Here is a 16,808-nt window from a genome sequence, read left to right as displayed (position 1 = left end):
TTCTTTTCCCGGAACCTCTAATTTCACCCTCCCATTCTCGAATATGATTCTGACATTTAATGATGACAACAAATCTCTCCCAAGCAATGGCTTGGGGCAATTAGGCATGTACAAAAACTGATGATCTAATTCTTTTCCTCCAAATCTCAAATTTAACGGTTGCAAAAAGGGTCTTTCTTCTAATTGTCCCGTTGCCCCCACTACCTGTATGGTAGTATCGCTGATAGGTCCTAGTCTTTTGTTTAAAACTGAATGTGTTGCCCCCCTATCCACGATAAACTCTTGTTCTTTCCCATCAATATCAATCCTGACCCTCAAGTCCTGTTCTAGTCAGCTTTGAGTCTGATAATTTCCCAATACAAATGCTTGGGCGCCACCTACTGGATTCACGGGGTAACCTGTTGGTCCATTCACTGGCATTCCTCCCAATCCAGCTTTCACTGGGCACTCATTCTTCCAGTGTCCTATCTGACGACAGAACGCGCATTGATTGGGAGCAATCCCTCCTTGCTGGGGACTAGGAGGGGCCATCCCCCGTCCTCCAATTTAACATTCTGGAATCCTGCCCTGCCACGTCCAGAACCACGACCGCGCCCAAAACCACCTCTGCCCCCCCCCCCTTTCACTGGCTTGCTGCATTATAGCTAGTATGTTCGCCTGCTGTTTCTTGGCTGTTTCTTTTTCCCTGTTATTATAAACTTTCCAAGCCACTTCTAGCATTTTATCCAGGTCCTGAGTATCTTGTCCTTCTAATTTCTGCAGTTTTTTCCAGATATCTTCCTGTGTCTGACCCAAAAAGATTAAAGCAAGCTGCAATTTTCCTGCTTCACTGTCGATCTCCAAATCAGTGAAGCGTCTAGCAGTTTCTTTAAGTCTTTCTAAAAACGCCGAGGGAGATTCATTCTTATCCTGCCTGACAGAATACAGTTTTGACCAATTTAGTGTCTTAGGCATCCCAGTCCTGATTCCTTCTACTAACAACTCCTGGTACAGCTTGATAGATTCCATTCCTCTGACCCTGTTTGGATCCCACCCCGGATCATCGCTCGGAACTAAGTCATTTACTGTTTCTACTGTACAACGCAGCCTAATCACCTCTCGAGCACGCTCTTTCATTGCCCGTAACACCATCTCCTTTTCGGTGGAATCCATCAAAGTATCCAGCAAAACCTGCATGTCATTCCAATCTGGATTCTGGGTTTTAATTATCATTTTGACCACCCGGGCCACCCTCTCCGGATTCTCAAAGTAACAACCTGCTGACTGCTTCCAAATCACCAGATCTCCTGGGGAGAAAGGCGCTTTCACAAGCACTTTCTCTCCTTGAGGTCCCATAGCTTCCCTTAAAGGGGCAATAAGCTGGGATTCCCCGTAATTTTTACGTCCCTGTCTAGTTCGTGCCGCGAGCGGAGTATTTCACCGATTCTGGGGAGAAACAGGGGAAGGGGTTTTAGGTTGGATAACAACTTTCTTAACATTCCCCGGTACTGCCGTTAAATTTGCCATCTCTTCCTCCTCATCCTCATCCTCAGTGCTGGTTTCTGGTAACGGTGGATACAAAGAGGAATGGGGTGAGACAGAGGGAAGAGGCGAGACAGCAGGAGGGGTTGAGACCGCAGGAGGGGTTGAGACAGCAGGAGGGGTGGGTGAAGCAGGGAGCGCACCGGGTGACACCATAAAAGACAAATCCTCCTCTGGTCGAGAGGTTAAGGCTAAGCACTGAACACATTTAGATCCTTCTCTACAACCCCCGCACTTAGATTCTTTCATCTCCAATACCATTATTCCACACTCAGTCTGCCATTCCTTTTTACGGCGCAGTAAATGAAACAACTCTAAATACTGTATTTCATCCCATTTTTCATTTTCCTCCAGATAGCGCATTAACGAATTTATGGTGTCAAAATCCACAGTACCATTCTCTGGCCATGACGGCCCTTCTCGCTTATATTCGGGCCACCAATGATTACAATAGTCAATCATTTTATCCTTACTCATCTCCTGGAAAAACCTTTCACTTTTCCACCTCTTCAGTAAACATCCCAGCGGGGTATTTTCTGGGATACCTTTATTAGACTGAACCATAAACTTAAGTGTCTTAAATGGCATTTTAAACCTTACTCACAGCCGTACCAAAAACTCGGTAACCAATAGCAACAACCAATATGCAGCAATATATAAAACAATAAAACCACAATCAATATTAACAATCCAACAAAATCAATCATACCACGCACTCACACAACAATCACTTCAATACTGAGGTAGTTTTATGTTTAGCAGCAACAAATTCAACTAACGATTATATTAATCCAATAAACAGCAATGTACAAAACCGCAATCCAGAATTAAGCAAACTACATACAACAAACAAAAAGGACTAAATACCAGATAAATACCTGTCATGGAGTTACTTTACCTTTAAGAAAGTTTAAGTTGCTGGGAACTGCCTGGAGTCTTTTCTCCTGACCAATTATTGGTCATTGCTGAGAATTGACAGCAGTTTAGGCCATTGAAAAGTGGGATCAACTTGTGAACCCTACCTTAAAGTGTAAAACCAGAGCTCTCTTGGTTCTCTTTGTTTCCTGGCTGGGAAGGGTGGCAGAGCTCCAGGCCTCCCGTTCCCTGCCCAGGCCATGTGGCCGGGCGGGGACTGGGCTGGGCCCAGCGTCTCCCGGCCGGGAGATGCGGGCCCTGTGGAGGGGGTTTTCTCCGGGCTCCGGCCGGGCCGGGCCAAGCCGATCTCTGGCTCGGCTGCAGGTTTTTTGCTGTAACTAAATTCAGAAAAGAAACTGCTGAGTGAAGAAGGAGAGAGGCTCTAGACCTGCAGCGGGCTGGGCGCGGCGACTACAGTCTCCAGAGCAGCCATGAGGAACTTTCCATCGCAGACGGCTCCAGCTCCTGCACCGGCCGAGGCCACAGAACTACCTACAACAGCCTGGGCAAGATTTTAACTCTTTCATTTCCCAGATGAGACTTGCGGATTAATCTTTTTATCCAGAGAGAGGAAAAGAGAGTGATCAACATGAAAAGAGACTTTATAAACTACCAGTGACAGGAAAGAAAAGAAGCTTCAGAAAAGGTAGAGAATTAAGAAGATGCTTTAATTAAGCTGAAATATCTTTCTGTTAAAACTATGGAAATGGACAATAAGGTCTTGAAAACACTCCTTTAATTCATGACAGTAAATAGGGAGGAATAGAGTGTTCAAAGTGTAAATTTTGAGTAAAAAAGGAGAGTAATTATGGTACAGTGAAGTGCTGGAAGATTTGAAGCCTTGAGAGGCAATGAGAAAACTGTTTTCTAGTGAAGCTCACAGAAACAGATGAAGAAGACTTTTTGCCTTTGAATAACTTATCCTTAAAAATCCCATCCCTAGACTCATGGCCCATACACACTTGGGATGTGAAAATGGGAGGAGTGGGCTCTAATAACAGCAGCTCTGGGCAGCTAACATTAGGGCAATGGAAAACTATAACAAAAATAGTTTTTCTTGTGAGAAACTCCATAAATTAACAGGAAGAAACTTCTGTTTCTCTATAAAGACTGGTGAAAAGACTGTAGCAAGAATTGGGACTGTTTTAACCGTAAAAGTTCCAAAGTTTTTGTCTCTTTTGTCATGTGAACAAGGGAATAGTGGGTAGACAGGGGATGAAAACATTTTTCTGGAAGTTTATTCTGGTGTTCTTATTGTAGTTTGTCAATAAACTTTCTTTTTTTTGCCTTTTAAATTTTATGCCTGTTTTGCTCTTGTTCTAATCCATATCTCACAGCAAGAAATAAGTAATTTTCTTAGTTATTGGTTTAAAACCACGACAATACCAGACCAATCCAACTTGCCACTTCTCGACGCCGCGAGGGGCAAGTGCCGGACCTGCGCAGCTTTCGCCGCGTCTGACAGCCGGCGCCTAGGCTTCCCAGACCAACCAGACGTCTTAGCCCAACCCTGCGAGGATCGCCGCCTCGTCTTATGAGCAGGCACCCAAACCAGAAAAAAAAAAACCACCTTCGGGCTTACCTTTTGCAGTCATCCGTCAGGTGCGGGGGTCGGGCACGAACCGATGACTCCCCGAGAATCACTCGGTGCCGGTGTGGAGTGGATCAGAACGCGAACCGCCCCAGGCACCATCGGAGTCCTGCCGCGGTCGCCAGAAAACTGTTGCCCGATCTGAAGAAAACACAAACAACCGAAGTCGTTTATGCAGTGCTTTATTGAGGGTCTGGGAGCCTGTGGACTAGCGTCCAAAGACAGAGCCCCGTTTCACAGAAAAATCACAGGGTTTTTATATGTTTTCTACACGATTTCTTCATCATCACAAATTCTTACTTCTCTTTCTCTACCTGGTACGATTATCTCTCTGACATTTAAGTTTTTGCCAAAAGGTACATTCCTAGATTATCTCCTAGTTACACTGCTTACATTGCAATATCTGCTATATAGTTCATCTGCAGGTTACATGTGGCCTACCAAGCCTTAGCATAACTACTACTAATGTCAACTAATGCTAACTAATACAGTTTATTGAACCAAATGGCAACAGTATGACCTTAATGCCTTTAGATGTATATTTCATTATTTTCCTTTTTTTCTTCTGTGGATACAAGACACTTCCCAGCCGGAATTACTCCATTTTCCTTCTCAAAGATGTCCCTCACCTAAGCCCTTTTTTCTTTTCCCACTTGTCAGGGGATCAATAGGAATTAATTTTTCAAAGGTCAGGTGGCAGAATTCTCTTTCTGCTTCAGCTGGCTTTCCATTCCTTCTTCTTGTGTTCATAACAGTTTGCAATTGATCCAGATCAGGGCTTATCTGATGATTTGGCTAACAGTTCAAGCCAGAGAAGGTCTAGGTCAGCTATAGCTTGAGCAGGAGTTGCAACATCGCTTCAAGGGGATGAACTTTGTTAAAATACCAGAATACAGTTTAGGATTTCCCATTTGAATAGTACTTTGCAGTGTAAAATAATCAGTTGCAATAATCAAGCAAAGGGAAGTGAGTCCCATTTTCTCAGATATCATTCTCTTCTATTTTTAACTGAACAGTATTAAATGCAATATTTTATTTTAAGAATAATTTAAGAAGGAGAGCCTGTAGCCTGCACATACAGAAAGAGCTGGGAGAGTGGTTTCACCTTCTACAGCTTTTATTTCTCTTCATCTTTGCCTCACACATAAGGCTACCAAACTGTAACTATCCAGGTTCTTTGGATCAGTGAGCAGGTACTGTCCTGAAGTGGGATATTAAAGGGAATTTTGAAGTGGGATCATAGATTTCCAGCTGTGCTTCTCTCTCTGGGTATCTGTACTGGTTCATGTAATAGGAAATGGGGTAAATCAGATTTACTTTGCATTAACAGCTCAAAACATGCTATGCTAGAACTCTGACTTTACAAAAAATAATGCTTTTCTAATGGTTTTTGGTAATGAGCCAAAATTTCATTAAAAGAGTATGAAAAGCTGCTATCCTTGAGGTTTCTTCTTCCTCCCTCTCCATTCACTGTGGTTAGGTATGGGATCTTGCAGAAAGTAATTAGGGATATCCATCCCTTAAATAGAAACTGTCTTGTTATTACCTGGATCAAAGTGTGGGTCATCTGTTCTTTCATAAGACATGCAGCATTAAAGCTGCCAGGCGGAGTACTCAAAGCAAAAATACTAATTGAGAAAGACACAAATATTCTTACACCAGATCATCCCTAACTATTACTAAGTAAAACAGTCAGACTTTTCATTATCCAAAACTGAATTGTTTGAGCTGGAGTGCAAACTTTAAGATTTCTGCCAGTGTATGGAATTATTTCATAAAAGTTTTCTTTGTTGGCTTCTCTCTCTATCCCTTTGCTTTCACTCATTCAGTAGATCATCAGTGTCCTAATGAAGTAGTAACAATTCTAAGTTTCTTAGTAATGAAAACGACAGGGAGGTTTTAACTTCTTTAAAATAGGTTTTAACTTCTGTGGATTTTTTGCTCATTTGATGTCTGACATGATATCCAAAGTCAGAGGCCATCACGTCAAGACCTTGAGGAGAGCAATTGCTCTCTAGCTATTTTCAGTTATGTTTCACACAAAGTCAATAAGCCTTTAATAGATTGAAAATTTTCCTCAGATGAAAACTGGGTATTGTGAAGAGACAATTTGTGAAATATTCTGTAAGACTGATATATATTTCTGTCAGTCTAAGGCTGCTTTCTGAGGAAAACAGGTTTTCCTGGGGATTAGGTAACTCAGAAAAGGCAATATGATTCACTCTGGATTTGTTTTCTCTTTGTATGAATACAGAATACTTATTTTGTGTGTGTGTTAGTGACAGAAGTGTAATGATAAACTGGAAGGTGGTGTGAGATATTCATGATGCTCACACACAGGGGTAGAAGTGGTGGTGTCAGTCAGTGGCATTTTTGTGAAGTGTTACTGCATACCATGCTTGCTTGCTCCACACAGAAAGATGTGATATTTCTAAAAGGAATTACATCTGCTGCTCTGATTTTACCACCTTTAAACTGCAGACAGCAATATTTATTTATTTATTTATTTACACTAGATTTGCCCCAAAACAAAGTGTGAAGGCTCATATAGTAGCTTGTGATTTCCATGACATTCTTTGGTCTAGAGGAGAGTTTTAATGTATACACAAATGCACTAAAAACTCAGATGCAAAGGCAACAGGATAATAAGAAGTGTTAATAAAAACTGTCTCTGACTCTGCAGATTGACTGTGCCATGGAAAATACAGGAACTGAAATCTCTTCTCACCAACGTGGTGATGGAGGCCTTGCACAGCTTTGCTGACATGACAGACCATCATCAAAGAGCTGCACAAAGCAGTTACAGGAAAAAACATTTTAAACAGAATTCAATGTTGTTGAAGTACAACAATGTGAGTGTGAAAAGACCAATCCTGACCTACCTGTAGAGGGAGGGTTTGTTACTACTGAAGAATGAAACCTTGGATGTGCAACAGCTGCTGGCACAAATGACTGCCCTCAGAAAGCAACAAAAAAAAGTGAATTAATTAGAAGTTATGAGGAGAGAGAGAATAAAATAATGCTGCTGTTTCATGTACTACATGCCTTGATCTTGGATACTTTGAGTTACTCCAGTCTCTCCCACCTCAAAAGGGATATATATTTTAACAAAAAAGGTTGTGATAATGGCAGCAATCAAGATCAGAAATACAGAGCTGTTGAATGCACTAGCACTATCTAGGCTGGAGAGGGCAGCAGAAAATCACAACTTTAACAAAGGATTGCCCTGTGCCCCTCTCAGAGGGGAGCGAACTCTGGAGGGAAGGATGGAAGCTGAACCTGGGAGAGGGAGAAGAAGAGGTGGTTTAGTGTTTGCTTTTCACTGCTCAGATCTGTACTTTTTGGCAATCAATTAAAATAATGCTTATCAATCTGACTCAGCTGTGGTCATAATAGTAACAGGTCAACAATCTTCCTGTTCTTACCATGGTGTATGAGCTTTATAATCAGGTTTCAGGTTATAATCAGTTTGCATTTTGTGCCCATGTCCCACTGAGCATGGGTAGTGTGGCCATTAGCCAAGGCTGACACAACAAAGGTGCTTCTGCATCTCTTGAGTAAGCACCATTTAAGAAGTCAAGGCAGTATGGAGGAAAAGGGAAGATATATCTCTATTATACATGTACTGTCAGGGTTGACAGTTGCTCCACTGGTCTTGTACTCTTAAAACCAATTATGTTCACACAAAATAGTTTTGTAATTTCATATCCTGAAACTCTCTAGGAGAGGTTTTTCAGTAAGCAATGGGATAGATTTCACCCACAAAAAGTTTCCAAGATAGTTTGTAAGTTAATCTCTGTTAGGCAAAAATCAGGTCCTTTACTTTTTTAATACTTCTTAAAAATGAGATTCACTTAATAAATTATAAAAAGAATTTAATATAAATAAAAGACAATTAGGAGACACAAGAAATAAAGCAAAGGGTTAAAACGGCCGGGTGCCTTGGCGCGCTGCCAAGAGCACGCCTGGTATCCCAGGGATCTCCTTTTTATCCCCTCCTTGCTGTGAGGGGTTAATGCATATTCAAGCATGTCCCCTCCCTGGTTCCGCCTTCTTGGATCATGCTCTTCACAGTTTTATTTTCTGCTGGTCAGCATATATTTTTTGCTGGTCATCATTATTCTTGCTGGTCAGCATTTTTCTGGAGTTTGGTTTCCTTTCTTTTTGCAGATGGTCAGGGCAGATAACAGTCCGGGGCCGTCATCCTTCCCCTGAGGACAGCTGGGTTTCATATCTTCCGCTGATAACAGTTTGGCCTCTATTGTTCTCTTGATAAGAGCTTGGGCCCCACTGTCCTTGCCCTCTGGGGTTTCCTTGCCTTGTACCTAGGAAATTCTTTTAAGCTTAAGACTTGTTAGCAAGAAAAAAGTACATACATAGCTAAAAAGTATTTAACATATAATATTCATCTGCGAAAGCCAATATCACAATACAAATTTATAACATACTTAAAATGTGTTTTTTATGCTCCATCAAGATTCTCCAGTAATTGTCACACTTTACCAAATAAAGTATTCAGAATCAGTTTTCAGGTGGGCTATTTAAAAAAAAATCCTCCAAAATGCTAGTCTTATGAAAATATTATTTTCTTTACATATTATTCATAATGAATAACAAATTCAGGCCTCCCTTCAGAACAGAGAAATTAGCTGTACATTCATCATCATATAAATGAAGCAAAATTATGTGGCTTAGTTGTTTTTCTGATATATCTGTTTTAAGAGGCCTTGGGCAAAGAAATGTTCAAATATTTGTCCTTTAATTATGAAAAATAAACCACAAAGAAGGATGCATAACTAATTTTATAGACTTGAGTTAATTTTGAATAATTTGTATGTGAGGGAACAGATAGCCTCGACAAACAGCTAATAAATCCCCAAAAGATCCAATGGGACCCGTCTTGTACATTACTATTTGCATCTACTTGGAAACATGGAATTTTTATTCTTTCCTTAGTGGAGTTCTCTTCTGTCAGGATTAAGTCTGGGACAATCTCATAGAAGATATTTAAATAACTTTAAGTTTTCCTCAACTTCAGGTAGCATGACTGTGAGGATTGGTCCACTTATTTTAGGCAGAAAAACATTTAGTTGCTTCAAGCTTACAATATTAGCTCCTATTTCATGGCTTTCCAGAGCTATGCAGCACCAGTAGGTTCATCCTAGGGAGCCACTGAGGCAATTTGGTTCACTCTTGAGCTTTGTGCAGGTCTTGGGTCTTCAAAAAGACAAGAGCAGTTGTTGGTTGTTGTAAAGTTGTTTATTGCATGAAAACATCAGTGTCAAAGGCAAAGACCTCAGAGTATTGAAGTCTGTGCTAAAAACTTTCTGGCATAGAGTCCAGATGTTCTGAGCAGAAGCAGGAGCAGCAGCTCCCACACCTTTTTTCTTTTCTTCTTTTCCTTCTTCTTTTTCCTTTCCTTCTCACTTTCACCCCAATACAGGGGGATTTTATTCATAAGTCATCCAATCAGCTAGAAATTTCTAAAACATTCTTCTTATACCAATCCGAGCTTAATCCTAATGTGCGAAAGTAGTGACAGTTCTTACCCAAATTTATGCATATAGTTTTATCTGCTTACACAAACAATTCTATCTAGAAAGCAATGTTCTGCTATGTTTTCATTATGTCTCGAGCTAAGTTAATTTTGTAAAAAATAACACTACTGAATTTTAAACTAGGTTTTAGGGCTTTTTACTAGCTAACACAGTCTCTTAAGGCGCTTAAGATACATTTCTACTTACTTAAAATTAAAACTTACACTCCAACTTCATGTCTGTGTGGCTTAATATATTTCAGTTTCTCTAAAGTCTCGAATTCAACCCCTGTATTCCTTTCTGTCTCTGAGGGACTCAGAGAGGCTTCTATTTCATGCATTCCATCAAGTTTGCAAGTGCACTTTTACAATTAAAATTGTCCACAGAATAAGTGTAACTGACAAGTACTTTGATTAAAGCTTTACACATAGATAGTAGGTTTTAAAAAAGGCCACAAATGACTGATACTACTTTCCAATGGAAACACTAATGGAGCTACTTCAAAGGAATGAACTTGTTTCACTGTGGTTTTTTGGAGGAAATTGGATTTTATATTAGTGATGCTGTTTTATGTTTGCTCTATGTGTTGTATACAAAGACAGTATCTATGCCAGCCACTGTCGGATACTTAAAAGAGGAGGGAATAACCGAGAAGGAGAAGGGGTATCTGTTAACATCTCATGGATGAAAAGGGGCTCATGAACCAAACATAATTAAATTCTACATCAATTTTACTTGCATTCTTTTCACGCATCCTTAATATATGAAACTGGCTCCACAGGTCTGCATGTGGCATGGGTGGCCTCATTCTAATCAGCAGCTTTATATAACGGGTGTATTAATTTCTGAAAAGATTTTTTAAAAAAGTTGTGCATGTTCTAGTTGCTGTATGTACTCTTCCTATAGTGCAGACATAACATGGGATAAAAAACTCGCTGCAGCTGAGATCTGTCTGTGCCTGGGGAGGGGAGAGTGGCCAAGAGGAGCGGATTTTCAGCTTGGATGAGTTTTGCCTTTGTAGGATGTACTGCAGAGCCCTGGAACACAGTAAATTGTGACAATGGATGACATGCACTTACAGGTAATGAAAACTACCAACAGCCCTTTCATGGTCCTCAGGGAAGTCTGAGGGAAACTTGGGAAAGATTTACTGCAAACCAAATAAAACAGTAATTACTTACTGTAGATGTTTATTTTCTTGTCATTTTAGGTTTCCCCTATTGTTTTAAGTATGGGGAGTTTAGCTGTGTGATTCATTATTCACAGGTGGAAAGGATTACACGACAGAGTACCAAAGATATGTTTGTTTAGCTCAGTTTCCCTCTACTTCTTGCCAGAAGGCTGGTGCCTGAAACTACCCTCACAATTCCCACTTCACTGTCATCTCTGCCAGGAAGCTCCCTCCAGAGAACAGAATGTATGACCAACACACAAAAAATGTAAATGCAGGCCTGTCTCCTTGGATTTGTATTGATACTTGGTGTAGTCAGAGTTCAAGTCAAAATGTCTTGAATATAAAAGGATTAATATTAAAAGATGAATATAAAAAGATTCCACGGCTTCCGTTCTTTTAACTTTTGCAATAGCTGAAGTAAATTAATTTCCTGTAAGGTCAAAGTTCTGTACCAGAGTAGTCTCTAGAGAGTAAAGTAATGGGCCAGGGCATATGTCAGATAATATAAATTTAAATGAGGGAAAAAGCCTATCAAACACAAACCTAAGAAATCCCACTGAGACCTTCCCACAACTATTCCTCAGGCTAGATGGCATAATCTTCTGCACATGTTTGTGCTCAACCAGTATAATTTTGAGTCTTGTCTTTTTTGTGGATTATTAATATGAGTGAAAATCCTGATAACATTTACATAATTAAAATTTTAAAGTTGTGAGGAGCTGCAATCAAAAAATGACATAAGAATAAGACATTTGGTTGAGACTCAGGTATCCTAAGATACCTTTACTCTGGAAGACAGACAGCAGTGGAATTTCACAGGAGCTTGGAGCCTTCTCTTGTTCAAAGAAGAACAAAGTACAAAGCAGCCACTGTTCCAAACTACTTCCAGGTTAGAGGGCTCAAAAGAAACTCAAGTTTACCTAATTCACCTAATCACAAGGTCTAATTGAGCGGATTTCTCAACCAGGTTAAGTCTCTAAGCTTTGTGTCCAGTGCATGAGAAAAAGTGAAACATGTCAGAGGAATCAGTCCTGAGCTAACCGCTCAGGTTTTGACTGGAGGTCACCTCCAATTCCAGTGGTACAAAAGATCAAGGGAGTTTTTTCTTGCTATGTGTTGCACTATATTAAGAATAGGAGTAGGAGGGTGTCACACTGTATTAGGCATGGTGATAAGCACGACACTGACTCTCTTAGCTGTGTTGTCCAAGAGAGCAAAGTTTATTATTCTTGATCTTCTTTTATACACATGTTCAAGAAGGTCTGAGAGGTAAAACTCCCACTGGTCATTAAAGCAACACATCCACCATCATTGGTTAAGTGGAACACAACCCCTTGACTGTTTCCTAAACAACACCTGCAGATTGTTGTCCTTTATGAAGGACTGTTTGGATTCTTTCTTATGCTTTCTCAGGCTAGAGGGAGAGGCCTGTGTGACTTAGTTTCACAAAGGCTCTGTTCCCTGCTTGCTTTTTGCATTTAGCATCCGCAGCTATGTTGTGATGCTTTTATGTTGAGAAAAACTTTATGAAAGACCTGAAATGTTTTGAAATTAGGACTCTCCAGTGTTAGTGGAATTTGGACATTCATGTGCTTTGATAACATTAGTGAAATTATCTTACAGTCAGAACATTTTTCAGCACCAAAAAATTGATCCCAGGTTAAAATGACTGTGTTGAAAACATTGAATGCCTTGAATTAGGTATTCAGCACCAAGACATGTTGAACATCTTTCTCATTTTCAAAGTCTGCTCAGGACATCCCAAAAGCTGAGGTGTGTCCAGAACCTGTTTTAATGCAGTTAGAGACATAGCAGCATTTATATATCTCTAATATTCTAACACATGAGTGAGTTGCAGTTCTTAATGTTTGTCACCAGACATCTCCTGTGCAGGTAGAAAACTCCATTCTCATAAATGGTGAACTCAGGCCCAGCAGTTTAGTTGAGGTCATTATGGCTTGGGGTCTGAATTCAGGTTTGCAGTCCCAGGTTATTGCTGAGGTCACTTGACAATCCTCTATCCTGAGAAAATAAATATTTTAGCTTAGTTAAGAAATAAGTGAACACAGTACTAAATCAACTTTCTGGAGAGACTTTATTACAACCCTAATAAATAAGATAAGCTCAACTGCAATGCATCCTTGAAAATAAGGAGCTGTTTATATGCTGAACAAGTATGGTAAATCCTATCCCCTTTGGGCTTTTGACTCTGTATCTGTCAGCACAATTTGACAGGTGTTTCCCAGAGGAGTTAAAAAACACCAGTGTGCAGGAAGGGAGATTACCTGAAGTGTAATGAATCTGTTGACTGCAACAAGCACCATCCATCACTGTCATACACAGAAGTTGGTATGATCTGAAGATCTGCATTCCTCTGAAGCAGACCTTCCAGCCCCCTGAGTTCACCCTGTTTGTTCTTATACACTTTTAGAAAAGGTTATCTTTCATTTTGGCATGACGACTTCTCTCTGCTGTTTACTTACATCTGACTAGTGAAATAACAGCATTGCAGGAGGTCCTCTGCATGAGTAGGCATGAAATGAGAAGAGCAAACACTCCTTTAGGAGTATTTGGAGAGTATTTAGGAGTATATTGGAGAATACTTAATGCTGTTTTCTACACATGAATTTATGGGAACACAAACAGCAGTAGCAGCAAACAAATACCTTTGAAAAACAGCACCTGTCCCGTGTCAATACCTGGGTTGCCTTCAACTGGAAGCGTGTCTTGGTAAATTTGACCACCTAGAAGAGAGTGGAATGAAAATTCAGGTTAATTAAATTTTAATGTGTCCTAGACCAGCATCTCCCACACATTAATTGCAGGGATGGAGAGGTTTGTGTTCCACTACCAGGAGCAGATCTCTTAAAAGTGATGTGTGGGCATACTCCCTGCTTCATCTAGAGGGCAGGATTTTTTACTGAAACCTTAAGAAATATCTTAGTAAACACTGACAAATACGTTGTGACTTTAGTAAAGACTAATTCCTACTTGTGTGCAGGGGGAAGGAGAGCTTTCTTCAGCTGATGGGAAAGCAGAACTATATCCTGCTGGGTAGCTTAAGCTGCTCAGTTGGGCAGGTTGTAATACAAATGTGTGGCTAAGAGCTTGTAACAGATGCCATTTAGGCCTGACTTTTAAAGAAATGAGCTTTCACCTCTAATTTTCTTCCCCCTGTAGTGCTGCACAGAGGACTTTTGCTTTGCAGAGCAATTAGGTTCTATAATTACTCTGAACTATGCTTCAGAACATAGTGGCATCTATGGACTGTCTGTGCACTGTGGTTTGATTATTTTATTATTTATTTTTAAATTGGGCTTCTATCTTTCAGTCTTAGATTTGAATACACATTCCCTGCAACTTCTAAAAATCTCTTTATACCTTTCAGGGCATAAATACCTCCAAAAATGGAGAAGCGAGGTGTTGTGTTGTTGAAGTCTTGGCTGAATGGCTCATATCTAGGGAATACTGGCTTTCCAATTGCTGGTGGAAGGAGTCCCAAGTGTCTGTAGCACGGCAAATAATTATAATAATGAGAAGTCACATGACCACCAGGGTTTTTCAAAAACACTAATTTATTTCCTGCTTAGGAAAGACCTTTGTCAGGTAAAAATTGTGGGACCAGGATTTCTCTCTATATTTGAAAAAAGAAAAACAAAAATTGCTCGAGGTTGCAATGCATGCCAATTATTGAGTTGATCCAGGGGCCTAATAACTTTCTTTTCAGAGCTGGCTGGCTGCATTCTCCTCTCAGCGTGATCTGGAGTGGGCCTCCACACTCTTCTGATGAACTGGGTTAACACACCCCCGCTGGACCCATGTCATAGTACCATGTCATGGTGATGTTTCCATCCAAAATGGGGCAGTGGTCTGCACACAGGAGGAAATAGAAAATACTATACTTGCTTGGCTCAGAAGAGGCAGGAAAGCAGGAGGAGCTGTTCATCCTACACTTTGCATATTTCCTTCCTTTTTTAAATGCAGCATAAATGGCTAGAATAAAAGGAGGATTTATTTTAATTACACTGATAACATATGTACATAGAACTATTATCATTTCCCTGATGGCATGAGGTCACTGGAGCCTGCAGACAGAGATAAAACTTACGCTAAAAACCTGAAAAGAGGAGCCCTTCTTGTGCTGCAGGAGCATCTTAAGCAAAGCTGTTACCAATTGAAACCACCAATAGATTCCTTCCTCCTGAAAACACTACAGCAGCTGTGCTTTGGGACTGCAATGCACTTATATGGTGAGCCTTATGGGATCTTAAATTCCCTGTTCAGCAACCTTCTTCAGCTTAAACTATCCCAGTGAAGTAGTCCAGTCATCTTTGGGAGGTGACTCCAGCTGCTTCATGTGGTGATAGAAGGGTTCAGCCATGGTAGGATAGGTAGGTTCGTATGGGTGGGTTTTTTGTTGCTCTTCTCAGGTTTTTTTGTTATTTCAAAGACAAAAGAAACACAAGCCAACCTCTTTTCTTTCATTTCTTGAAAGCAGGCAAAAGCTGCCTTTTGAAGTCTTCCTTCAATTAGTGCAAAAACAATTCAAAATAGAACAAATAGTAAGCAAGAAGTAAGGGACATTTACACACAGTACTTAAATTTGTGCCAAAAAGTTCTGTTTCTGGTAAGTGGGATATTAACCATTTCTTGCTGACAGGACTAGGACTGCAGTTGTCCTTCATACCACCTGGAGAAGAGAGATAGGAAAAGAAATCATCGTGATAATTTAGATCATGCCAGACCTGGCTAGTAGGACGAGAGAGGGGGAGAAATAGTGCAGAGGAAGAGCTGTGCCTGTTTGAAACCATCTGGTGATATCTGCAGGCAGCAGGAAAGAGATGTCCACAGTAGTGCTTCCTCTGGAGTTCACTGTTGGGGGGAATTTCTGATTCAAGCATCATGGCAGCCTACCTCCTCATTTTGGGGAGTGGCCTCTGTCAGCTGTGTTGATGAAAAACAAACCTAATTGTGGTGTAGGTGTTTCCCCAGGTGCATTCATATTAGTGAGCAGTCCTCAGTAGAGCTTCTAGCAGGCTCTTTTCTTTGGGGAAACTCTGTGTCAGCTCAGGCACAGCAGCAAATATGGACAACCTTCCATTCTTGGAGGTCTGTGAGATAAGTATTTTTAGATTTTGGGGTTTGGAAGATTTTTTTTTCCCTTTTATTTGGGTGAGAATTTTTGTTGTTTTTTGTTTTTGATTTGTTGTTGGTTTTTTGGTTTGTTGTTGTTTTTTTTTTTTGTTTTGATAAGTTGTTTAAGAATACCACCTGATGAATTGGAACCCAAGAAAGAATCCAAAAGCAAATCTCTCCTTTCACCTCTTGCCTTTAGTCCAAGTGCCTTCCAGCCTCCTAAATGAGAATGGATTATATAAAACTGTGGTTTCATCTTTGCAGCAGGATCAGTGCAACTAAATTTTCTAAGAAAAACCTTGGACCTCTTCTTTGTATGAATCATTAAAAGTGCACACTTTTTTGTCGCTCTTGATATAGGGTAGGAGGTTGTGTCTTGGTGCACAAAGAATAAGTCAGCTTCACTCAGTGACCAAAGCCAAGCACAGCTTTTTCTTGCCCTACCTTCAGTCCCCAGAGGGCACAAGGGAAAACAAGGGCTGGGAAACAAAATTTCCAAAAGCTGCAGAGTCTGGCAGTGCCAGTAACAAAATTCTTTTTCTATCTGTGCCAAAGAGACAGCAGCAAATCTGTCAGTTGAGAGCAGAGCACAGGGGCTTGAGTGAGGGAGGAGGAGAGAAGGAGATTTACTTTGGGAAGAAAACAAATCTGGAGCACATTAACAGGAAGTGGGGGAGACCAGAAGAAAAGAAACTCATGTTTACAGAACCACAGGATCATTTAAGTTGGAAAAGGTGTCTGAGATATATGGCCTCACAATTACGATTAATATGATTACCAATTTTTCTCCTATTTTATTAGGGTGTCGAGAATATAGAATACATGGTTAAGACTGATCTGTTTTGTGGATGTCAGATTTAATCTGTCTAGATGTTTTTACTTGTGGACAGGACAGTATGCCTCCCTCAAAAGTGGTGGTGTCTGACCACTAAAT

General features: G+C 40.5%; 1 protein-coding gene across 1 annotated transcript in view; it reads right to left on the bottom strand.

The window, feature by feature from the left end:
• Positions 1 to 4,027: 4,027 nt before the first annotated feature.
• The window catches only part of LOC148184440 (uncharacterized), a 102,972-nt gene continuing 90,191 nt past the window's right edge, over positions 4,028 to 16,808 (bottom strand). Inside the window, exon 2 of the mRNA XM_088054607.1 lies at positions 4,028 to 4,168. Coding sequence (XP_087910733.1) covers positions 4,028 to 4,168 — 141 coding nt within the window. The remainder of the gene's footprint in view (positions 4,169 to 16,808) is intronic.

This window comes from Pseudopodoces humilis, chromosome 4 (genome assembly GCF_049639895.1).
Source record: "Pseudopodoces humilis isolate 2021_Gansu_Grassland_sample_001 chromosome 4, ASM4963989v1, whole genome shotgun sequence".
NCBI classification, from domain to species: domain Eukaryota; kingdom Metazoa; phylum Chordata; class Aves; order Passeriformes; family Paridae; genus Pseudopodoces; species Pseudopodoces humilis.
Note: the sequence above shows the minus strand (reverse complement) of the source record. Positions and strands in the feature narration are given on the sequence as shown.